The following is a 23,161-nucleotide window of genomic DNA, read 5'->3' as shown; positions in this document are numbered from 1 at the left end:
GACTTTGATACTGGCGTTTCCCCAAATTGTTACAGTATGCAATAGCGTCACACTGTGCGCGTGGTGGACAGAGTAAACAAACCCACACCTCCCGTCGCCGTTGTTGCACAGTCTCCAGCACAGTCCACTTTACACGCTTCACACAGAACGGCGACGACAAAAGCACCATCACATCATTATCTTCATGATCAAGCGATAGTAGTGCAATCGCATGTTCCTATTTGGCGGCAGCATACTGATGCTTCCTACGATCCAGCGCTTGAGCAGCATACATATTAGCAGGGCCAATTTGCACTCCGGACGGGTTCGACGAAGATAGCGCGCCAGCTTGTCCAGTCGACTACATATGCTGCCCATTTAGATGACATCTCATCTGGTATCTATTCGGCATTCCTGTATGGCTGCATCTCGATGAGAATCTAATAACGAAGCAACCCATGGGCTCCCTTGGCGGCGGGACGCCTCGCAGCTTGCGGTCGTCATTCAGCACAGCATCTCATCGCGGAGCAGAGTCGCAGCCATGGACCGCTACTCGTTGCCAGCGACTACTTCGCCCGTTGCAGTCCCGCATCGCTGCGATCAGGCGCGATCGGGCCATTCCTGGCCAGGCTTACGCGACGCCCGCAAAGCCTCGCGCGACCTTGGTTGAGCATGGAGCTCCTAGTCCGCAAGGCTGGCTCATGCCGCGCAAGAAGCGATATCGCACCTACTCCCAAAGACGCCAGCCCGAAGGCAGTCAAGATTCAGTGGACGCCACGCTGCCCGCGACTGCACTCACACTCCGGGCCTTCCATCAGGGGCAGGACGAGGGCGGCCAACGACAGCTGTGCCCATCAACACCACTTCTCCGCCGCGCTACAGGTCAGATCTTCTCCTCACCGGTGCAACCGCGGCAAGTTGGTGGCGGAGCCCGCGTAGATATCGTGTCAGATATCACCCAGAAGCCACGCCGCAGAGGTCGAAGGAAGCAAACAGAGATCAACGAGCGACTCTCCTGTTTACGTGGCCATTGTAACGCCAGCCACTATGCCGATCTTGAATCAATCTATCGGGCCTTCGAGGCTCTCCTGATTGCGACTGCACCGCAGGCAACACCGCAGAAAGGCGGACACAGCTTGTTAGGCATCTGCTTGCGCAGGATGCCAGATTACATTGCCGGCGTCGAGGCTTGGGAGATGGACGAAGCCAGGACATCTGGCACAGGCTCAGCCAGGGAAGGCATAAACACCTCGTCACGCATCTATAACGACCTAGAAATGCTCGGTGCGAGTACCGGCTGGAAGCACTTGCGTTCTGTTGCGCTAGCTGATGGCGTAAGGGCTCTGGCACTGGCAATAGAAGAGGGTCTCTGGATGTCCGAGTTCACAAAAATATTGGCCAATCTTTGTGTGCAGTTTGGCGCTTTGAAGGAGGCCGAACGTCTTCTCAGCGCCTTATCTAGTTGCATGATGGCGCAGGTGGCTACAACAAACCACGTCATACCAGGACGGCACGATCTGCTCCCACATACTCTTCTGCTCAATTTTGCTCGCGAGGTTGGACGGAAAGCCTATGTGCTCGAACAGTACCGCCAGCTTGTTGTTCATGAAGCCTTCTCCATGGATTGGCTACAGTCGGACGAGTTCAATAGCGTGTGGGAGCTGGCTGTTGGCGCTTTGTCCAAAGGCTCCGCAGCCAGCCATGCTGTTGATTTTCTGACAACCCTGGTAATCGTCATAGGGCAACGTCTACCACGGAGCGCCGCCATGCGACGTGCAAAGAGTCACGGTGCAGATATCGCTACTTCGCAACATCGCGCCGTCATTGGCGCTTTATCAGCTATGGCTTCGATGAGCTTCCTAGGTGAACATAGGTCACCCGAATTTTTGCATACCCGAGAAAGAACTATGCGAGTCGGCAGCAGGCTCCGATACATCCTTCGCGCGTGCATATGCAGCTTCCGACAACGACGGAAACACCTTTCACACATGGGCTACAGCTTGACTTGCCTCGCTTTGCTTTGCTCATCGACAACATTGCGGGATGAGACTATTGAGATCGATCTCGCATTGAGCTTGAGCGGACTTTGGAGTGAGCGTACCACACTCTGCGCAGGCTGGACACCTCGCTGGCGTGAGCATTTTGATATCTTGGTATCACTCGTGTCTTCCATAGCGGTAAACTGCAGTCGCGCCACAGTAGAACCGCCACAGCACTTCTTGGATATATTTGCCTGCCGCTTACAACAGCTGAATTTGGACAATGGTGTCGTGGATGCCCTCAAGACAGCTTCTGCTTTTCACCTGGCCCAGCAAACAAATAGCGTTCGGGATCTCATATATGCCGAGAACCTGCAGCGGCCCAACGCTGCGAATGCACAGCACCAGAGCAATCCAGCGATCACGCCAGTCAAGACAGCGTCACAGATGCTCTTCACAGGATATGCCTGGGACGAAACTATCGGTGAATGGGTCACAGCAACACCAGCCACGACGAAGTTGGCAGAGCGGACGCCACAGCGAACGCGAATGGAGCAGGACTCCGAAGACAGCGAAGATGACCTGTCGCTTGATACGATTGAGACACCGCAAGCCCGGTCCTCCCTCCCAATCACGCCGTATACTACCCGCTCAGAATTAGGGCCAAGGTCGGCCGACTTCGCTCGATTTAAGAGGCAAGGTTGCGCTAGACTTCAAGCACGCCGATCACTACCGGCAAACATCCACACATCCTTAGCTGTTGAACAGCTGGACTCGAGCTCTGACGCTGTCTCTGAAGACACTGATTCGGACGAAAGAAATGCCTTATGGGCGGAGGACGAGCTTGCTCGAGATTATTACAATGACGAGGAGGAAACCGACGACGGAGCTCCCTCAACAAAACATGTCGGCGTAAAGCGACGCCGAACCCACTCGGACTTGTTCGCTACAACTCGCAATAGGAGTCGGAATCGACACAGTGTTGTATCACACACTATTTCGTGCAGCTTTGTCGGAGATTCGAGCAGCGATGATGAGCTTGGGCTGTGAGCAAGGCATTGGTCAGGGTTTATGCAGGCTAGCATTTGTGGTGATATAGACCTGTCCTGGCAAGTTCTCAGTATTTCTTTCTGTATAGCACTATATCCAGGATAATCGCAATGTTTGGCATCTTCAAACTCGCCGTTCGGGTGCATAACCACCCAGTGCCTCCTGGCACGTTTGAACAAGTAAAACCATCAGGTTTCGTGAACTTTGAGTCATCCTGGCCCCAAGACTCTATACAACTAGCCGATGTATGAATATTCCACATGGCGATAGATGTCGTTCTCCTACACGCACCATATGAAATGGTCGCTCCTTGGACGGGGATGTATGTAACAGCATCGAGGCGGCAACGCAGCAGCATCTGTCCGTGAGGAGGATCCTCTCCGTCTAAGTCGCAAGGTTGACTGTCTTCGGAGCGCATTTTCTAGCACATTACTGTCTTCAGACTTAACCGTGGTGTCGACCCCAGAGATCACCATCTCCTTTGCCTGCGCGGCCACAGCACCGAGACGCCGTCTACGACTGATGGAGAATGGCGCTATGATTCTCAACAGGCGGAGTCGGAGAGCGCGTTTCATGCCTTCAACGATTTTCATGCCAGCCTCAGAGACCGTCAATCATTGGTTCCGATCAGCGTGCCACAACGACCACGAATCACTTTTGTCTGTGGCTGTTGATATGCGAAGTCACCCTCGGACACAACTCAAACATGGGAACGTCATCGTTTCATGCCTATCCCAAATGTGTGGTCGTAGCCAGCTTATACGGGCCGAATGAACCAAACAAGCGCGCAAGGCAGGGCTTAACCTCTCAGAGCCAAAGTGTCCACGAGTCCAGTTGCGGTCTGGCCGTTCCAAAGACGGACATGAAACGGTCGCGTTTCAATTTCGTCGCATCTCTAGATAGCAGCGACGGAATTCCGCGCCGGCTCTGATAGGAGGCAAAGTGACAGACTCATTTAATAGCGGATGACGGCCGCCGCTGATCTGATCGATAATAAATGATCAAACTGCAGACGACCATTTTTTGCAGGAGACCGCGTTTCGACTGCGTCATCTGATAACAAGTTGTGGCGCGATAATGGTCATGCAAGGGTTCGCACGTGGAGATGACGGGTTTCGCAAGATGAGCGTTTGCGGTATGTGGAACGTTCTCATGGTGGTGCAACACCACGAACTCTGCCCAACGAGCATACATGGAGCAAAAGCAGCTGGATGTTTCACCCACCTTGCCGTTCCAAGTCTCGCGAGAGGGCGTGCCTATAATATTTGTTTGCAGTGACAGTCTGGCTGGTATCGATGAAGATCATGACCTCAATCTGGCTGTCTCAATGCTGCAGCGTCCAAAGCTTAAGCAATTCAGCGTCACGACAAGCATGGGTGAGCGACAGGCTCGAAACTATTGTTTCTAGTGCTCTCAACACACGTCGTGCATTACGCCTTCACATGTGAGTTTGCCAAATGCTCGTAAGTCAGCAACACGCAGGTCCTCGCCGCATCCACCGCCGGCCTCCCGAGCCTTCTGATGGCAGAGATGAGATGAGGCGAGGTCCACTACTGGCAGGGTTCTCGATGGCTGGCTGAAACCTCAGGAATTATTACTTCTTGAACCTTTTCGCGGAGGGCACCTGTTTTGGAGCCACGGAAGCACCTAAAAGAGAGTACTATGTGAACGGTCCTTTCATCAGCGGGGAAAAACACGTTTACAGTGATGCCGAGGGAGCGTAGAATTAAACTTCTTCAGGGATGGTGATAGGGGACATGTCCGGGATAGATTGTCAATCTGCTCGTTTGAAATTGCTGGGAAATCAGCACGACATGGTCCCTTGAACGCCAAGTTGTTGGCCGGGGTCTCCGCAACTTACATAGTACAGCCACAAATGACGAGCGTAGCAGCGTCAGTACCATGAATTCGGTGCCTGACAGCGCCGCTCGCAGAAAAGTGCTGGGGAAGTTTTGGTTGCGCCACATGCTTGACTGTGTCAACAAACCATTCTGATCCTCCGCAGCTGTGTCGTCACCACCCCATTTCAATTTACAACATCCCTCAGCTCGTGCATACGCCCGTGGACGGAGAGGTTCCAGGCAGACGGCACGGCACCCGGCGGACACCCCCAGGTGTTCCGCGAGACTATCCTCGGCCTGCGTGAGCTAGAGGAACAGGAAGTGGATCACAGCCAGCAACCACTCTGCGAAAGAAGTCCTGCCCCAATAGCCTCCCCATCTTTGTCCCTGGAACACGCATTTTCATTAATGGTTCATAAGACATGTATGCCTTCGTGATCCGGCTCGCTATGGCCAAAAAGCTCTAGAGCAAAGCTTTGGAACCAAGTGGCCTACGGCAATGATTGGCACAATTGTTTAATCAGCGCCCTCTGCGTGTATTTACCATTGGAAGCTGAACGCAAAGACAACGGCCATCGGATGGTTGCTTCTGTGGGTTTTCGTGAAACTCTGCAAGGCGGGTCAACGACGACTGTGGCGGCTGCATGAACAGGACCATGCGTTTTTACAAGGTTGATTGGCTGATGGCGTAGAGCAGGAGCCTCCACTATTGGACGCCTCCCTTGTCAAGTGGTTTCAGACACTGACGGCGCCGGGCCTGGCTACTTGAAATTGTGGGCACACTCGAGAGACGTCTTTGATTTCTCCGGGCTGTCATCGCCCCTTGCCGCATTAATCTAGGCAGTTGGACAAATCGCATGTCGCTGGGTGGGCAGATTTCGGTCTAGCGTTCTGCGAGACCACTGCAGGGGCCGAGAACCCAGTGATGAGTCGCCAAGTTCTTGTCTCGCTCGGGGTTATTGAACCGAGGACAAACATGAAGATCCCGCCGGCCAGCAATGGCTCAAGTGAGTTCTGCCCGCTAGCGTGGTTGATCATGATAACAAGCTGCACTCGAGCATCGTCAAGACGCGAGCCTCCCTTGGTACATGCAGATCGTGATTGCAGATGGCTGTACCGAGTACTCTTTCAAAACTGCCCAGCACTCAACTCGGCCAGCAGCGTACTCGGTAGCTCGAGATAGGACTTGACCTGGCTCAAGTGTACGGAGCGTGCAAACTCGCGAGGTGGGCGGATCGATGATTGCAAGGCGGACCAGACGCGCGGGACCTATTGTGGCCATTGTCTTTCTTGGGCCACTCTCTAGGTTGTTGGGTGCCGTATTAGCGCAGTGGCCACGTCGGACAATGCAGCGTGGCAGACCACAGACTAGTCCAGATGCCGTTACCTCTGCTGCATGCTGCAGGCACGAAGTGGCAGACTCTGGCCGGCCGAGAACGAATCGTGGCACTGCATCCGACGGGCTCTTGGCAGGCACCGCTGGACGGAACAAATTGTCAGTGCTTTGTCATTTTCAACCCGTATCCCGGCGGGTAGCGAGGGCCAGCTGGCTGGGCAGTAACAATCATCAGCCCACCACCCATGGCCTGCCTGGTGAATTGGTCATTCTTGCAAGAAGCAGGTGCGGTCTCTGGGCGAAGCAATATGCGTCGACGGTCCGGGACCAGGTTGCGAGTGAGCCAGTGCATAACTCATCAACCTCGAACGCTCTGGGCCAGCCAGGATGACGGTGGCATCATCATATGCGCGTGCGTGTGGCTACCCAGGTCCTGGACCGGCTCCACGCTTGATGACTGCCGGGATTGTGCGTGTGAAGTAGGAGACAGGCAGGCAGGCAGGCCTGCCTTGCTCGATTGGCAGCAGACACGAGACAGCGGATGGAAAAGCCGGACAGGCTGGGCAGGCCTGGCAGGGAACACGAGCGAAGGGGGCGTGGGTGAGAAGGAAAAAAAATGACATGGGAGGAACGACGTAACGAGTGGCAGCGCGCGCGCGGCCCTGGCGCTGGCGAGACGACTTGAGCACCAAGTGACCGTGCCTGACCTGGCCCACCCACCCACTTCTCACCCCCCACCCACATAGCACGGCGGCGCCCGGCAGTCCCAGCGGCGTGCAGCGTGTGCCTGCGCTGGCGCCAGGGTCACCTCCCGCCAAGCAGCCCAGCCAGCCGATCTCCTCCCGTTTATGTATATCGCCCCGTTGCCCGCCCGGGCACGCACTCTTCCCAGGCCTCCTCTCCTCGCCCTGCCTGCTGCCCACTGTGTGCTCGTGCTGCAACCGCCTCTCTCTCTGGGGGTCTTCGCTTCTTCGTCTTGTCTTCTTGGCTGCACACACGCTCGGCTCCTGTCTGCTGCCCCGTTCCACTCGTCCTCTTTCTCCCTTACACCATCTCTGATCGCCGTTCCGCCTCGTTTGGGACGCCGACCACTGACGCTGCTGGGACCCTTTCTCACACACTACCTGACGACTGGTTTTCGTCAGACACATCAATCCTCCGCAGAACCGCTCTTTCTCACCTGTCCCAAGGCGCCGATCGGGAACAAACGCACTCACTTCTTTCGGCTGTTTCTGCAGCTACATACCACGGACACAGCACGATTATTCGGCTCCCGAATCACGCTCTCGTTTGACAACTTCGTCCCACCTCACTCTCTTTTCCGCATAAACCTGACGAGCGCCTCACATCCGGCATATACGGAGCGTTCGATTGCATACGACCAAAGTTGATCTTGTTGACCAAGTCTCGACTCGTATTTCTTGCCTCGTTTATCGACAACTTTTTATCCCGGCCGCCAATTTCCCGGAGCCTCAAGACATCAGGCTAAGATGTCTTCCGCCACTGCCGTGTTCGCCCGCGCGGGCGACTCTGGTGCAGGTCAGGCCGACGGCTGGACACCTGCTCAACTGAATGCCGCTCTCGTCCGTTATCTGATGTACATTTGCGCCATTGTCAGCGCCCTCACCATCACGTGGCGTGCCATCTCGGTCCTTGTCCGCTATGTCCGCACCGTCACCTGCCTCACAAACGATACACAACGATACTTTGCCAAGCCATCGTCCAACTACTCGTGGCTCAAGAAGAACCTGCTGTATGCTCCGATGATCAGGAAGCGTCATAACCGGGAGTTCCAACTCAGCAGTGCCATCAACGTCGGCACCTTGCCCACCAGACTTCAGTTCCTGTTTCTCGTCGCCTATCTGGCTACAAATGTGGTCTTCTGCGTCATCAATGTCTCTTTCGCCGCGTCCTTTGATGACACCGCACGTCTGATCAGGAGCCGCACTGGTACCCTGAGTGTGGTCAACATGATCCCTCTTTTCATCATGGCGGGCCGCAACAACCCCCTGTGCAAGCTGCTTGGTGTCTCTTTCGACACCTTCAATCTGATGCACAGATGGTTCGGTCGCATCGTCGTGCTTGAGGGTGTTGCCCATGTTGTTGCGTACTGGCTCGGTTCTGCCTACAAGACCGGCTTTCTCGCGGCTTTCACAAAGTCCTACACGTCCCCACCATTCTTGCCCGGTTTCATCGTAAGTTTGGCCGCGCGCCGATAAAAGGAATATGGCAGTCAGACTCGTGAATATACTAACACGTTGTGCACAGGCTGTCATTGCATTCGTCGTCATCTTTTTCCAGGCGTCCAGTATTGCCAGACACGCATTCTATGAATCGTTCAAGATACTGCACATCCTGCTGGCCGTGACAGCTGTCGTTGGTCTCTATTACCATCTGCTCATGATCGCGCCCAACACCCTGACGTACCTCAAATGGCTCTACCCCGCAATTGTTGCCTGGGCTCTCGACCGTTTCATCCGCATGGCAAGAGTGATGTATCACAATCTTGGCCATGGTGGAACCAAGACACTGGTTGAGGCTCTTCCCGGCAATGCCGTCCGTGTGACTGTGACCATGGCGAGGCCTTGGACCTTCCGGCCTGGCCAGCACGCATACTTGTATTTGCCGTCAATCAGCTTCTGGCAGTCGCATCCGTTCAGTCTGGCTTGGAGCGAGGAGAGCGAGTCCTTCGAGAATGGCGACAAGGTGGCCATGAACCGCAATGATATCCTTGGCAAAGGCAAGACGACCATGTCCTTCATCATTAGGGCTCGGACGGGAATGACGAATGCGCTGTACCAGCGTGCTGCCGAGGCTCGCGACGGCCGCCTGACGACAACCTGCCTGGTTGAGGGCCCCTATGGTGGCGAGCACCCGCTACACTCGTACGGCACGGCAGTCCTCTTCGCTGGTGGTGTCGGCATCACCCATCAGGTCCCCCATGTACGGGATCTCGTCGCTGGGTTCGCCAACGGCACGGTTGCGACCCGCAAGGTCGTCCTCGTTTGGGTTATTCAGAGCCCCGAGCATCTGGAATGGATTCGGCCCTGGATGACACAGATTCTGGCCATGGACCGCCGCCGCGAGATTCTCCGGATCATGCTTTTCGTCAGCCGACCGCGCTCCACCAAGGAAATTCACAGCCCTTCATCGACAGTCCAGATGTTTCCCGGCCGGCCCAACATTGAGACGCTCCTGTCGATGGAGATGGAGAACCAGATTGGCGCCATGGCTGTCACCGTCTGTGGTCCTGGTGCCCTCAGCGACGAGGTGCGCCAGGCTGTCAGGCGCCGGCAATACAGCGGCTCTGTGGATTTCATTGAAGAAGCCTTTTCATGGTAAACGGCGCCTATTCCTGTCGTCTTGGCCGCATCGGTTGTGAGGCTGCTTTGTCTCACAAGGCCGATCTGCTGGCAAGATGATTGATTTCTTGCTTTCACGATGGATACACACAGTCATTTCTGTTGAGTATATGCGGATGGCCAGGATTACGGCCGCGAGTTCTTGTAGATACTAGATTTTTGAGCAGACAGCGCACCTCTGTTCGGGCACACATTACACACTTGGCGCAGACCATGGCGCATCGAGAGAGACATACGACAGTATTGGGAAAATGAAAGAATGTCATCCTCCTGTCTGTGAATTTTACCCGCTGGGCAGTTCTCGATTGTCCGTAATTGTGCCCTTAGCGAAAGCCCTGTAGTGATGTCAGCAGGGCGTGTGTCCGTGTCAGACGAAGTCAGAGCCAAGTACTGGTCAGTGCACGACATGGACAATACAAGCTCAGCTCATGGCAACAGGACCTGCAGGTCGGTCGGGACGTTGCACAATATTGTCGACTATCTGCAAGTGGCCAGAGGCGTACGTTGCTAGAGGCGGGGGCGTTCTAGCCCATTCCGAGTCCTGCCACACCTGATGAGGTGGTGGTTGGTCCCCTGCAATCAGCAAACCCCGCGCTCACTCCCTGGTCGCTGCCGCCCCAAGCCTATCCGGGGGGAGGGGGGCGGCAGGTGACGCTCAAATCGGACTTCCAAAGATAGCCATCGCTCCCTTGACTCAACAACAACTCGCTTCATCGCTTTACGCCTTGCTCTCCGAGTACTCGCCACGACCCATATGCCCGCAGGCCGAGATACGTACAGCTGGTAGCTAGTCCGACGAGGGACACCTTCGAGCACCTCTGCCGTTCCCAAGCGCCATACTCCTTCGCTGCCAGTTGTTGCCAAGCTACCGCCAGGACAACGTCAGACGACACCCATTTTCATAACGCAGGCGTCCACGAAACCAGACAACCTAGCGCAGTACGCAAGATCACGGCGGCCCGGCGCCCGTTTTGGCCACTTGAACAAGTCGAAAAATCATTCCCGTGTGCTTCCGAGGATACATTCCATCCCACCTCCCCGAGCTGTATCGGCACCGTGTCTCGCAAATACATTCGACTCAACAGAAACGTCAATATTTCGCTCCCATTCGATTTCAAAGCCGAAACCTCACGGACTCCTGGGTATCTGATCCCGCACATCGGACACTCTTGCCGCAAAGGCGCCCCCAACCACACGCCCTCGGCCCAGCCGGATCCGCAAGCGCGAGCAAGTTCTATTGCAGCCCTCATTTCGCGACATTGATACATAGATAGCCAGCACTCTCTACACAAGAACACCAGCGATCACGATGGGTCTGGCATACAACACATATCTGAGTAGCAACAAGATCTACGGCTGCAAGAACTGCAAGGCCCACCTCTCGAACCACGAAGACATCATCAGCCGGGTAAGCTAATCGTCCCCCCAGAAACGAGCTCTCACGCCCTCATGGCACACGTGAGGGGAAAAGAAAAGATTGCAGCTCTCGCTGACGACGGTGTCCATGCCAAACCAGAACTTCCGCGGCCAGCACGGAAAGGCCTATCTGTTCAACAATGTCGTCAACATTGATGCTGGCGAGCCCTCGGAGCGCAGCATGACTACGGGGCGGCACATTGTACGCGACATCACTTGCAGGCAGTGCAAGGACACCGTCGGCTGGAAGTACGATAAGGCCTACGAATCATCCGAGAAGTACAAGGAGGGCAAGTTTATCCTCGAGGCGGAGCTTTTGTGCAACGTCAATTAATCTGCCGGCGACCGTCGATGAAAGAAAACTCATGCTGGAAGGCTCGCGTTGCTGGAATTGGCGTCCGATGAGCAGAGATGCGGCGGACTTTGGTTTGCCTTGACGAGCATTGCTTTCTAGAAGCACTCTCCTCTAGGAAGCGCCTGCTTCACGGCCTCACGGCATTAACATCGCGTGCCAGCTAGCTGCTCGTCAGGCCGAGAGTTGGAAGACACTGGTGGTGGATTTCAGCATTGCCCGAGGCGTCATAGTTTGTTGCTGTTGTTCGTCCTTTTTGTTGCTAGGTTAGAGCCATGTTTTCCCTACGGCGTTTCGTTTTGCACCGTCATCGGACTGTTTTCGCTTGACTTGTTTTTATTGATGGGGACAGATTCTCTTTTTCAACCCGGGCCTGTCTTCTTTTTTCAGCGTTCGGAATAATGCGATCATTCCACCATTCCTACTATCACCAGGAGAAACGCACTACGTGACCATGTACCTCAAGCAGGTTTCACCACTTGGTTGATGCGACTTAGAATCGATCCATAAGTGCAACAAGACGATAAAACAACCAAGGTATATGGCCTAGGTATCTGCACCAGGCTGCGCGTGGATTACGCCATGCCGTCCAACAACTATTGCATGTTGCAGTTTTACCAAGAACGAGTCACGCGACAAAAGACTGGCGGGACATTGGGCGCATGAATAACAGTTCCGTCAAGATTGATATCTATCCTATGTGCCAAACGGAAGGACGAACGGCTAATCAAGTAAGACCCGGGGAAGAGCAGGTATCTTCATCATCGCCGGGACTGAGCAGAACCATCTACCCAAACAATCGGACAATCAACACGTCACCATGGCGGACTTCAGGAAGTGAAGCACTCGCGCAGTGCTCGAGCACTCCAGTACTCACTCACCCATTGAAAGGGGTGAAGCACCTCGAAGGTGATGGCATAAGGAACACTAGCAGGAAACGCGAGGTACGATCGAAAAAAGAACGAGCTGCAAAAGGGGGATGCGAAGGGGGGGAATATAGCCCAGTCTTCATGCACTCTTGCCTTGGAGGAGAAGGGAAGCACGAGTGTTTGGTAATAGACGGACTTGTTGGGTTTGATCTCGGCACGAGAAGAAGTTATCCTTCAGCAAATGAGCAAGGGAGGTGAGGAACCGTGAAGTTCCCCGGGAGCTCAATGCTGTACACACTAATGCCTGGTTGTCTGGTGTTGGGCTGTGATTTGGACTGGAGGGATAAGGTAGAGGGACAGGGGAGGAGGTAGGTGGTGGATTGCAGCTCATGGCATCATGCACGCTTCGCGAGCGTGCAATGTAGCCGCGAGAACTCACGATGGGATGTGGTTGAGGACACAAATGAGCACTCACTGCCGACGCAAAGCCGGGGCGGCGTCGCAAGCCGTGCCAGGAAGCCACCAAGCACACGCTCCCTTCTGCAAGGCGTGGACGGTCGCGAGGAAGACGATGGACAACAATCGTGGCACTCGGCAAAGTGCCGAGACTGTCATCCACGCGTCTGCCTCGAACTGTGCCACGCCACTACGAAGTACGGTGGTCGTGGCGCCTCCTGACAGCAAACTCCCGACGTCGTCCCTCTCCACCTTGTGCCGGCGCAATAGAGAGAAGACAGCACGGCGTGAGCTTTTTTCGTTTCTTTCATTTCGTTGTTTTCCGGAGATCCGTTCTTCGGTATCTAACCCGAGAAAATTGCCTTCCCTTTATATCGACCCGTGAAGGAGAAAAAATAATCAATTCAAGTCGTTCTCGTGCGCCGTGCAAATTCCACAGTGAAAGCCTTCTCGATCAGTGTCGGAATCGCCGACCTCGGGTATCAATATCCCATTCGTTACGTGTGTCGTCGTGGGCTGTAGCCCTTCGGCATCGGCGGGGTCTACAGTTGATGGGAGGATCCGGTAGTCGTCAATTGGTCCATCGGTAGATGCTGGTTTTCTTTATTTTTTCGTTTGTGCTCAAGACCCAAATCTTACTCCTTCTTGGCATCCTTGGCCTCCTTCTACAGAGGGCGTTAGTGTTCTGTTCGGCTGGAGTTGAGGGCTGGTACAGCCGTGTGGTTGTGCTGTGGCGTTGCCGAGACCTACCAGAGCGCGCATGGTGCCGTGCAGAGCATGTCTGTGGTTGCGGCGGAACTTGGGGTCGACACCCTTGAGCGACGGGTATCTGTTGGTCTTAGGCTTCTTGATACTATTCGAGGTCGTCGTGTTAGTGAACTTTCACCTTCAATCGGATGCAGCCCAACCCTGTCCCTGCCCGGCCTCGTGCGAAGTTGTTGCGCAGAATTGTGGCGACTGATGCATCGAGGCCGAGACATGGCGGATCCGGTAGCTGCCATAGGCTTTCGTGGGTAGTAGGAAGGACGTACCCGTTGCGGTGAGCCTTCTTGCTCTGGTTGTGCTGAGACGAGTTCTTGGACTCTACAGGTTGCAAAACGTCAGCGAAAACTGCACTTCCACGGCGCTCCGTCGGGCGATGAGGGCGACCATTTTCGGGGACAAATGTCGTCGCGGGCGAATAACGAGGGTATCACGTACTGGCCATTGTGACGGTGTTGCGGCTGCTTGAGCTTGTCCGGGTATGGGGTGTTCGGGTGCAGTGGTGAAGGCGTCTTCTGTCCAAGCAAAGCAGGGCGGCTCGACGGGGACTGGCTGGCCGGTGCTGCGATTTCTCAAAACTTGGGCAATTGTGTGGTGAAAATTAAGCGAGTGCCGTGTGAATCTGGTGCCAGCTGCCATGCAATCCTGACGGCTGGGAGTGAGCCGGCTTCCTGGGTGGATCCCAGGAACTCACATGGCTGGGCACATGCATCTGCCCATGCTCAGGTGGGCAGCGAGTCAAACTGGATCCACTGCCGCTGCTCTTCGATAAGCGCCTACCTTGACGTACCCCCAGTGGCCCAAGAATCAGACAACAGCGCAGCATGCGCCAGAAAACATGCTGTAACCACTTACCTGTCCACGAATCTTGACAAGCAGATTACTGTAAACACTGTAAAAGGAGCCACCGCCTCCATATGCCGGAATACGTGGTACGCCAGAATCAGAAATGCATTCGAAGCACAGCACAAGCTCATAATCACGACTGTCCGGAAGGACAGCCTGTGTAGTATATACAGAAGGCGGCCAGGCCGCAGTTGATCGGGTATCTCGTATATGATCCCCCATGCTCTTTCTTCCTTCCAGAGTCACGTCCTTCAGGTGAACCGCCGCCTCTTGTAGACCCAGGACCGCCCAATTACTTGACAAGAATGGGAGCAGCACTCTTTGCCTTCTCGGCCGCGAAGGCCGCAGCCTTGGCCAGCTGCTGCGATCTGAGCTGCCGCAGATACCGGAAGAGGAGGATGAAACCAAGCTCGATTCTGTCGTAACATAGTCAGCAGTGCGTTTAGTTATTTGGAATGTCATTTGGCAGTATGCGGCAAGACTTACCTCTCCTTTGTCATCATCAGGATTCCTTGCACCAACAGGCCCTTTAGGATCTGGGGGGCGATGCCCTTGAATAATGCTGAAGCACCCTCGTGCTCGATGATGAACTGCATGACCTCAATGAAACCCTTGAAGGCCTTGCCCTTGCGCTGAGGCGGAGGTTTTGATTGCAACCCGACTTTGGCGACAATGAGAGGCTGGGTGACGATTGTTGCAAGGGCTTTCGACATTGCGCCAAGCACTACGAGTAGCGATCGGTGGTCAGTTGTCCGTGCTGAGGCCAGTGACGTGGTATCTCCACTTACAAAATGCTTCGCCAGGGCTCAGTCTTGTCTTGCCTGGGTACATGACGGTCTTTAACCGCTCGTAGGCTCCGTATGTGATGGAGGGGTTCACGACGAGGACGAGACTAGCCTTGAGGCCTCTCCACAAGCCCGATACGCCATCTTCGCTGTTGATGACCTCGCGGGCCGTGTCAATCATGCCCTTTCTCTCCTCCTTGGTCTGGGTCTGCTGCCGGGTCGTGACGACGGCAATGGGAATCGTGCACAGCTGGGCGAGCGCGCCAGCAACAGCGCCGAGAGCCAGCTCCGTGGCGGTACCAGGTGGGCCAGGGGTCTTCTGGTACTTGAAGTAGATCTCACGAACGGTCGAGTACCAATAGAAGTAGGCGAAGTTGGTGGAGGCCACACCAAGCAGCGCACCGCTCATGCCCGCATAGAGACCTGCCACACCCTCGGCACCAGCGATTTTGGTGACGGCATCCCACGTGGACGTGTAATGGGGCTCTGAAGGATCAATGATGTCTCCAGCCTGTCTCTTGACCTGGACCTGCAGCTTTGTCTTGATCCTGCAGTGCAGACACAAGGGTGCCAAGTCAGTCACAAGCTTCACATTGGGTCAAGACGGCCACGGCCACGGCCGCGTACCGTCCCGTAATTGCAGCAATGCTTACAGATCGAGTGGATAGACGAGGGTGTTCGCAAAAACGGCACCAGCGGCACCAGCAGTAGCATATCCCCATGATGGAAGCGGCGCCATCTTGGACTGGGCAGCCATGTTGTGCGTCGTGTATCTGGAGGCCTGGTGAAGATGATGCACCTCTACCTGTCGTTCGGGTCGGGAATGGCCTGTCGTCAATCAGAGGGCGGGCCTGGTATTGTATCGTATGGTAGAAATCAGATACCGGCGGACCGATGGCTGGACTGGGGATTGTCTCGGCAAAGTCCAGGAGTGATGTCACCGGCGGGCGAGGGAGGTCGGTAGAGGGGGTCGCGGACAAGGGGACGGCGGGTGGGAGCACAACGACGAGCTCAGAGCATGCTTGCGGAGGGAAACAATCTGAAGGACCGGCGAGCTGGGCGAGGGAGGAGAGCCGGAGTCGTGGAGAGCTTTAGGATCTGGCGGCGTCACCGAGCGTTGACGGGGCCAAGGAGGCTCCATGTGCCCGGGACAACGAGCGCGCGCAGAGGCCGAGCTAGCGGGCGATGGCTGTCTGGGGCCGCATGCTGGGGATGTTGGACCTCGGCCATCTGATGCCGGTGCCCATTCCGCCGTGGAGCCAACTGCCGTTATCTTATCGCGGCGCGGCCCCCAGCCTCGAGGGGAGCCACCTCGCCGCGGGCATTCCTTCCTCCTCGACTGTACGCACCTGGGCAGTTGTACTTGACTCTGTAAGAGAGTCTTGGTCTTGCGGGGTTGGGGGCAAGCCAAGCGCGACTTTGGGCGCCTCGAGTCGGCCAGACCAGGAAGTATTTCGCTGGCTACCAGCGCCTCTCTCTCACCGCCAGCGCTGATAGAACATGGCATGGCCAGCACGTGCAGCATACACAGCCCGTCGATGACAAGATCGGCACCATGACACCACATGCTCGCACTGCTGTACTGGCTGGGTCATGTCAACTGGCCTTCCTTCTGGGAGCACAGGCATCGAGGGACTCTCCACTTTGTTAGCCTAGAGCCGCGATTCAGCCACAGTGCCACATAAGGCAAGGGCAAGACGGGTTGCCAAATCGACTCGTCGCTTCCACTGCATGCTTGTGAACACCAAACCACGCGTAATGCCCATGGTTGCCGAGCAGCCGCTTGTGATCCTGCGGGCAAATCTGTTGGCAGTGGCATCGTCGTGCTTGGACTGCGAAGGATTTGGTATTCATTTGCCTCGCGCCCGTGTCTCGCTCTGAGCGTACGAGGAGGAGCTTGATTAAGCGCCTTGGCCGCTGGGCTGGGCTGGGCTGGGCCGATACCTAGCGAGCAAGGGCCCTCGTCGCCTGGGGCTGCTCGCATTATCCAGAGCCTCAACTCGTGCCCCCCAGAAACACACGATGCTCCTCGTGGTCTTCCAAGGTTGCCTCTCCGTGATTGCCGTGTGGGTTCTCACGCTGGATCGATCTGATGAATCAGCACTAGCGTGGGATACTTGAACAGTTTCCACCCAACGCCGCCATCCACGATATCGTCTGCGCGGGCAAAGCACTCACATTTGTAGAGCACCAATCAAATCGCCACCCCCAGTGTATGAAGTTGAAGCTGCATATGACCCGGTCCGGTTGAGGCGCGACTGGCTATCGCGTCGTCGGACCTCTCGAACCGATAAGGCTGTCTTCGAGGTCGCATCTCCCCTCGAGCGCCCCATCTGGACGGCGTGGGCCACCCACCCACTCTGAGGATTCCTCTCCGTCAAAGCTGGGCTTTGCGGTTCACCGACATGGAGGCAAAGGCCAAGGTACAAGTCGACCCTGTGCATGGATACGAAGCAGTGCGGTTTCTCTAACATTGAAGCAGGAGCGCGAGCTGCTTGCCAGGCGAGCTTCTGGCAAGGTTGCCCTGGATCACGCTATTGGTGCAGCCGATCTGTATATGCAAGCTGCTTCTCAGGCATCAAGTCCTGCCGAGAAGTCCCGACTGAAACAGAAATGCTCAGAAATGATCAAGATGGCCGAGGGTCTCAAGGGCACACCAGCGGCCGTAGACAATGTCCGCATCGTCGAGCAGCGGTTGCAAATGCCACGAATGGTCAGGGACATACCCACCAAGGAGAAGAACATACTGTATCGTGGCTCCAGGTTACACGGCAATATTTTCCCACCGTGGGAGAATGATCCAGCCTCGGGCGAGTTCGAAGGCCACTCTTTCATGTAGGCATCCCCTTCAAGTCGCATGCACACCTCACGAATCATGACTGACCTGTTTACAAGAGACCCATCCGTGTATTCGTTGTCTGACCGGCAGCAAACTATATTTGGCGGCTGGAAACGACCTCTCGAGCTGATTGCAAAGGATGGCGAGGCGGAGGCCAACACCATCACCACGCACATGATGGAGCCCCAGGACGACTACGACCTTGTACAAGATGTGACAACAGACTGTTCTGTTGTTGCTAGTCTGTGCGCAAGCATGAGGCATCTGCAGTCTGGACCGAAGTCGATCTTACCGGCACACATGTTTCCGGCGGATGTGAACTTTGGGAAGCCAAGGATATCATCGAACGGGAAGTACATATTTCGCATGTACTTCAATGGCTGCTTCCGTCGCGTTGTGATAGACGATCGGCTGCCCTCGTCGTCCAACGATCGTACCCTTTATGTCGTTGATCGCCACAACCCCAAACTTCTCTGGCCAGCTCTGATGGAGAAAGCTTACCTGAAAGTACGGGGAGGCTACGACTTCCCCGGGAGCAACTCTGGAACAGACCTGTGGGTGTTGACAGGCTGGATCCCCCAGCAGATATTCCTCCAAAGCGATGAGCTCGAGTTCGACCATACCTGGAAACGGATCAAAAAAGCCTATGATTTTGGAGATGTCGTCATAACACTTGGCACCGGTCGTCTTTCCGTCGACGAAGAAGAGGCTTCTGGTCTTGTTGGTGAGCATGACTATGCAGTGCTTGACCTCTCAGAGTCAGGAGACAGCCGCAGAATGCTTGTCAAGAATCCGTGGTGCGATGGGATGACCTGGAAAGGAGTAGGGTCCTCAGCAGCGTCGGCAAGCTCTGACAGCAGCGATGGCGATGCGCGGCCCAAATTGAAGCCGGGCACATTCTGGATCAGCTTCGATGACGTTGCGCAGAACTTCGAGTCGCTGTACCTGAACTGGAACCCAAGCCTGTTCACCGAGCGCCAGGACCACCACTTCACCTGGGAGCTGCCAGAGCCAACAATGGCAGGATCTTTTGCGCACAACCCCCAATACTCGATGTCTTCTTCAGCAGATGGCATGACCTGGATTCTCCTGAGCCGGCATTTCCAGGATGAGGAACTCGAGATTGCCCGCAAGCGAGGCACCACGCTGGCTTCGACCTCGAACCAGCTCGGTTTCATGAGCTTATACATATTCGAGAACAACGGCGCGAGGGTGCAGCTCAGTGACAAGTCGATATATCGGGGACCCTTTGTAGATTCGCCGCAGACCCTTGCCCCTTTCGAGGCGAAGAAGGGCGTCAAGTATACGATAGTGGTGGCCTCTCACGACCTGCCGCTCCCAAAGTACTCATTCACCCTTTCCTTCTTCTCGCGGAGCTCGCTCACGATCGACACGGCGGCACACAGTCTGAAGCACTACACCGAGACCAAGAGCAGCTGGACACGGAGAACTGCCGGCGGCAACGCAGGCTCGGCGACCTATCTCCAGAATCCCCAGTTTAGCGTCAAGACCTCCCAGACGGGTCCGCTGTCTCTCCTCCTCTCCACGTCTCGCGAGGAACTCCATGTACACATTGACCTCGTCTGGGCCAATGGGCAGCGCGTCACGGCCGTGACGGTTCGTGATCTCGTAGCGACATCTGGCGAATACCGCCGCGGCTGCGCCCAGGCCTGCGTCCCCTCCCTCGAAGCAGGCACCTACACCATTGTGTGCTCGACCTACGAGCCGGGAGCCCTGGCCGATTTCACGCTCCGCATAGGATCCAACGCTGCCTGTGTCGTGGCCCCAGTCCTGGCCGATGCCGCCGGCCGCCTGCGCACAAGGCTCCCCGACCTGGCCCTCCCCGCGGGTGGCGAGCTCACCCAGAGGGCGCCAGTCACAGTTGCGCGGCTCTCCCGCGCCAGCTTCGTCATCACCCGCAAGCACAAAACCCTTGTCGGCGGCGGCGGCGGCAGCAGCGCGAGCGGCAGCACGAGCAACACCGGCAGCGGCGCCGGAGGGACGGGGACCCCACGAGCTCACCCTACCGTGCGGGTCCGTCTCGAGTCCGGCCGCGGGCCCGACAGAACCATGATCCCCCTGACCAGCGGCGACGGTCGCGAGTTCAAGGAGGTCGGCCTGGGCGGGCTGCGCACCGCCGAGGTCGACATCGACCCGCGCCTGACGCGGTCTCGCGATGGCTTGTGGCTGGTGGTCGAGCAGCACATGATGGGCGCGTCCCCGCGCATGTATGGCGACGATGGGCTCACGGTCGAGCTGCTGAGCGACGGCCACGTCGGCGTCGGGCCGTGGGAGGTGCTCGACGACTGAGAGCAGACACTAGCCGTTTGTACTGCAGAGTCATCTGTCAGAATCGAAGGTGGAAAGTGCCATGATGATCATTTGGGATGTTGTGCTTCTTCTGAAATACCTCATTGCCATCAAAAACGGCACAAAAGGTCATTTTTGGTCCCCCGAGGTCGAGCAGTGAACTGACCTTGGCGTCTCAGTGTCCTCGCTAAAGAGGGCCCTGGGTGTATAGGGAGATGGGGAAGGTTAGGCGCATTGAAATGATGCAAAAGGGTGTTCTTATGCTCAACAATAATGGAAGCGTGCCATGCAGTTCCGTAAAAGAAGAGAGCATGCGATAAGGTTCACAGTCATTCCCGGTCGTTCATGATGGCGACGCAAAACCGATACAGTTCAAGTGACATCAGCACAGAGATCCTTACTCAGGTGCGGCTTGAACTGGTAGACTGCGTTTCGTATGCCCGTGCCTGCTCGGCGACGCCTTTAATCCGTGCCACCACATGCCAGCCGTCGTCTTTGGACGTATGAGAACGGATTTTCATGTCAGCCTGGTTGCAATAGCAGCACTCTGTTTTTCGTAACAATCGTCATTCGTCTGAATTTTTCTGATCAAAGACCTTTAACTAGCTGCATAGGCTTAATCGAACGATGGTCTCGGCAAGATGAGGTCGTGCCTAGCCGCTGTGGCATACAAGATTTGCCTTAAAACTCCCCTCCCGAACCTGAAATGATGAAAAGAAGATTGAGATCCTACGAAACGCTAGCAGACAGGGTGATAGATAGCCAAGACAGTGGTTTCGGAGCTTTGAAGGTAAAGGAAAATTGGAGTTGAACGCCGGGAACATATTTCCGTCATTGGTGTCATCGCGTGCGTATGGTCAAAGGGGTATCGTATGCTTATGTACATCTAGGTCTTGTCGCTGTAATTTTTAGGGCCCGCCTCGGCGCCTCCGTCCTCGATTTGGGCCGTCTGGTCGTTGCGCGAGTACGTCTCGCAGAAGGGCATCGTCTTTGTCTTTATCAACGTGATGAACACGAACGTGCCGCTGCAAGTTGTCTGGTCGTGGGTATTTGTGTTCTCGGTCGGGACAGAATGGACAAACGTAGCCGGGTGATTCATGGACAAGACCATGACGAATCATCTCATTTTTGCGCTTGAACCCTTTGCCACCTTCGGCTCTGGGGCATCCTTTAACGGGACAATAGTGAGGGCGGGCCGACGAGTGCACGTTTGCGTGCGAGTTCAGGAGGTACTGCGTTTGAAATGGAGCGGCCGTGCAGCCGGAGAAGGAACAGACAAATCCCGAGGGCGGGTTGGTCATGCTGTCTATACTCATCCTGTCGATGACAGGCTGAGCGGGTGGAGATCGGTCAAAGTGCCGCACCTCGCCGCTGTGACTCGCGGCATAGCCTCCCGTGATGCCATGGTTCATGCTCAGCGCGGGCGGCGAGAAAGGAAAAGGGCTTCGTGCAGGAGCAGAGCTCGCTGGAGAGGGAATGCCAGCTCTGAACACCTCATCGGGTGTGACCGGTGGCGAGCCGTGCGAGCTCTGGATACTATTTAGCCTGGCTCCCAAACCAATCCCTGACGGTGATCGGGGATCGCTTGGTCGCCGATCAGGGCCGCCCGGGCCATTGGTGAGCTGTTCCCTGAATTGGGACCTTATTGACGGCAGCGAGTTTGTGTCAGATGGTGGCGACGCCATCTGAATGGGCGGAAGTCCGCCAAGTCCTGTCGAAAGTGGCTCAGCAGAAAACTTGCCCTCAGCAAGGTGTTTCGCTGCCAGACTGAGCGAGCCAGGTGACGAGCCGTGCAGCTCAGCAAAGCCGGGTAAAGAATAAGGGGACATTGACGTGGTTGACGCTGATCTCTGAGAGTCTCTTCTACAGTGATCGCTCTGGGCCGCGTTCGGTATCGCTATCGGTAACGGCACTGGAGACTGGAGTTTTCTCGACGATGACTCCCTCTGCCTGAAAGTGCCAGGTCCTTGGGTGTCGACCGGAGAGCTTGGAGATGCATTTGTGTACTTCATGGCGTTGGTTGCGAGTGACTTCAAATCGAGGGTTGGTGTATTGTTCGCCATTTTGTTTGGTCCATGCAAGACGAGCGGCCGTGCGAGACCGGGTGAAGCCAGGGGCGACATGTCGCTACTACGCAACCCTTCGTCGTCGGCTCGTGAGTCGCCTGAGTCACTCTCTTCACCTGAGGAATCTACCTTTTTGTCGTGGAGTCCTGGAAGAGGCCGAGAGAGCTCCTCGTGCGTTCCGTCGGGTAGCCTGCCTCCGGCAAGTGCCCGTATCAGCACAGCATAGCCTGGATCAGGCGTGTTGTGAAGCTTAGAATCTGGGCTACCAAGCCCTGGAAACGGACCAAGCTGTTTCAGTGAGGGGAGTTGTGGGAGAGGTGGTGACGGCGTTGGCTTGAGATTGACAACCCGTGGCTTCAAGCGCGGGCTGTTTTGCGGGAGCACTCCGTCTGGGTCGTAGACGTCGCTATGTTGGGTGTCCGACGGGCTCATTATCTGGTAACAGCCCTATTGGAGAGGGTATGGTCGTCACATAGATGAAGTGTGGTTATCTGCTGTGCGGCTAGCCACGCCACGGGACATGAGACCAGTCGTCCCAGCGTATGGCAAACAAGAACGACTGGGCGGCTGGCGTGCTGTGAGAGAGCCGGTCAGAAGCCAACAGTCAGGCAGAGAGCGGAGGGCCGTCCCGAAGCTGTGTACCACAACCAGATCTCGACTGATCCTAGTTGTCTGGTGTTGGTGATACACAAAGGACAATCGGGATTGTGTGAGCCGGAGCCAGACGCCGTGCACTCTGTTTGGCTGGCAGAGTCGACACAATGTTCACGGCGAGTGTACTACGTGCCGCAAGGACGAAGCGCGCTTCTGAGAAGGGCGAGCAACGGCAACACCTGGTGTTTAAAAGAACCCTTGCCAAGGCAGGCGAAAAAAAAAGAATAAATTGTCGGAGTTGATTCCTGGTGACTCGCAA

At 55.8% G+C, this 23,161-nt stretch overlaps 7 protein-coding genes across 7 annotated transcripts; 4 read left to right on the top strand and 3 right to left on the bottom strand.

Annotated features, from left to right (window-relative positions):
- The first annotated feature begins 639 nt into the window (after positions 1-639).
- B0I36DRAFT_315387 (uncharacterized protein) lies at positions 640-3,248 on the top strand. The gene has a single exon (XM_046152875.1). The coding sequence runs from the start codon at positions 681-683 to the stop codon at positions 3,006-3,008; it is 2,328 nt and encodes a 775-aa protein (XP_046017168.1). The 5' UTR covers positions 640-680; the 3' UTR covers positions 3,009-3,248.
- A 4,427-nt stretch (positions 3,249-7,675) lies between these two features.
- B0I36DRAFT_237405 (ferric reductase like transmembrane component-domain-containing protein) lies at positions 7,676-9,527 on the top strand (the record flags this gene model as incomplete). Its single annotated transcript, XM_046149534.1, has 2 exons — positions 7,676-8,380; positions 8,454-9,527. 2 exons carry the CDS (start codon positions 7,676-7,678, stop codon positions 9,525-9,527), a joined length of 1,779 nt encoding a protein of 592 aa, XP_046017167.1.
- A 1,329-nt stretch (positions 9,528-10,856) lies between these two features.
- On the top strand, positions 10,857-11,297 carry B0I36DRAFT_372248 (yippee; the record flags this gene model as incomplete). Its single annotated transcript, XM_046160098.1, has 2 exons — positions 10,857-10,955; positions 11,064-11,297. The coding sequence occupies 2 exons, from the start codon at positions 10,857-10,859 to the stop codon at positions 11,295-11,297; spliced, it is 333 nt and encodes a 110-aa protein (XP_046017166.1).
- Positions 11,298-13,275: 1,978 nt separating this feature from the next.
- On the bottom strand, positions 13,276-13,847 carry B0I36DRAFT_359656 (ribosomal L29e protein family-domain-containing protein; the record flags this gene model as incomplete). Its single annotated transcript, XM_046158172.1, has 4 exons — positions 13,276-13,305; positions 13,391-13,493; positions 13,672-13,723; positions 13,841-13,847. The coding sequence occupies 4 exons, from the start codon at positions 13,845-13,847 to the stop codon at positions 13,276-13,278; spliced, it is 192 nt and encodes a 63-aa protein (XP_046017165.1).
- Positions 13,848-14,335: 488 nt separating this feature from the next.
- Positions 14,336-16,189, bottom strand: B0I36DRAFT_315377 (mitochondrial carrier domain-containing protein). The gene is made up of 4 exons (XM_046152874.1): positions 15,687-16,189; positions 15,037-15,581; positions 14,735-14,972; positions 14,336-14,664 (listed from the first exon to the last, which is right to left on the bottom strand). The coding sequence occupies exons 1-4, from the start codon at positions 15,788-15,790 to the stop codon at positions 14,541-14,543; spliced, it is 1,011 nt and encodes a 336-aa protein (XP_046017164.1). The 5' UTR covers positions 15,791-16,189; the 3' UTR covers positions 14,336-14,540.
- Positions 16,190-17,438: 1,249 nt separating this feature from the next.
- On the top strand, positions 17,439-20,182 carry B0I36DRAFT_359654 (PALB protein; the record flags this gene model as incomplete). The annotated part of the gene is made up of 3 exons (XM_046158171.1): positions 17,439-17,456; positions 17,516-17,868; positions 17,929-20,182. 3 exons carry the CDS (start codon positions 17,439-17,441, stop codon positions 20,180-20,182), a joined length of 2,625 nt encoding a protein of 874 aa, XP_046017163.1.
- A 908-nt stretch (positions 20,183-21,090) lies between these two features.
- B0I36DRAFT_236298 (uncharacterized protein) lies at positions 21,091-21,867 on the bottom strand (the record flags this gene model as incomplete). The annotated part of the gene is made up of 1 exon (XM_046149456.1): positions 21,091-21,867. The coding sequence occupies one exon, from the start codon at positions 21,865-21,867 to the stop codon at positions 21,091-21,093; it is 777 nt and encodes a 258-aa protein (XP_046017162.1).
- Between the last annotated feature and the right edge of the window lie 1,294 nt (positions 21,868-23,161).

The sequence above is a fragment of the Microdochium trichocladiopsis genome (assembly GCF_020744255.1).
Source record: "Microdochium trichocladiopsis strain MPI-CAGE-CH-0230 chromosome Unknown B0I36scaffold_2, whole genome shotgun sequence".
Classification (NCBI taxonomy): Eukaryota; Fungi; Ascomycota; class Sordariomycetes; order Xylariales; family Microdochiaceae; genus Microdochium; species Microdochium trichocladiopsis.
The sequence above is the reverse complement of the archived record's forward strand: the minus strand, read 5'-3'. Positions and strand labels throughout refer to the sequence as shown.

What these genes read in the sequence shown, in the direction of transcription:
- B0I36DRAFT_315377 (XM_046152874.1), bottom strand. Translation starts at nt 15,790, where the DNA reads ATGGCTGCCCAGTCCAAGATGGCGCCGCTTCCATCATGGGGATATGCT. An exon ending in CTCGTCTATCCACTCGATCT is followed by an intron (nt 15,582 to 15,686) that starts GTAAGCATTGCT and finishes TCTGCACTGCAG; the next exon opens with GATCAAGACAAAGCTGCAGG. An exon ending in GAGCCCTGGCGAAGCATTTT is followed by an intron (nt 14,973 to 15,036) that starts GTAAGTGGAGAT and finishes CGCTACTCGTAG; the next exon opens with TGCTTGGCGCAATGTCGAAA.
- B0I36DRAFT_315387 (XM_046152875.1), top strand. Translation starts at nt 681, where the DNA reads ATGCCGCGCAAGAAGCGATATCGCACCTACTCCCAAAGACGCCAGCCC.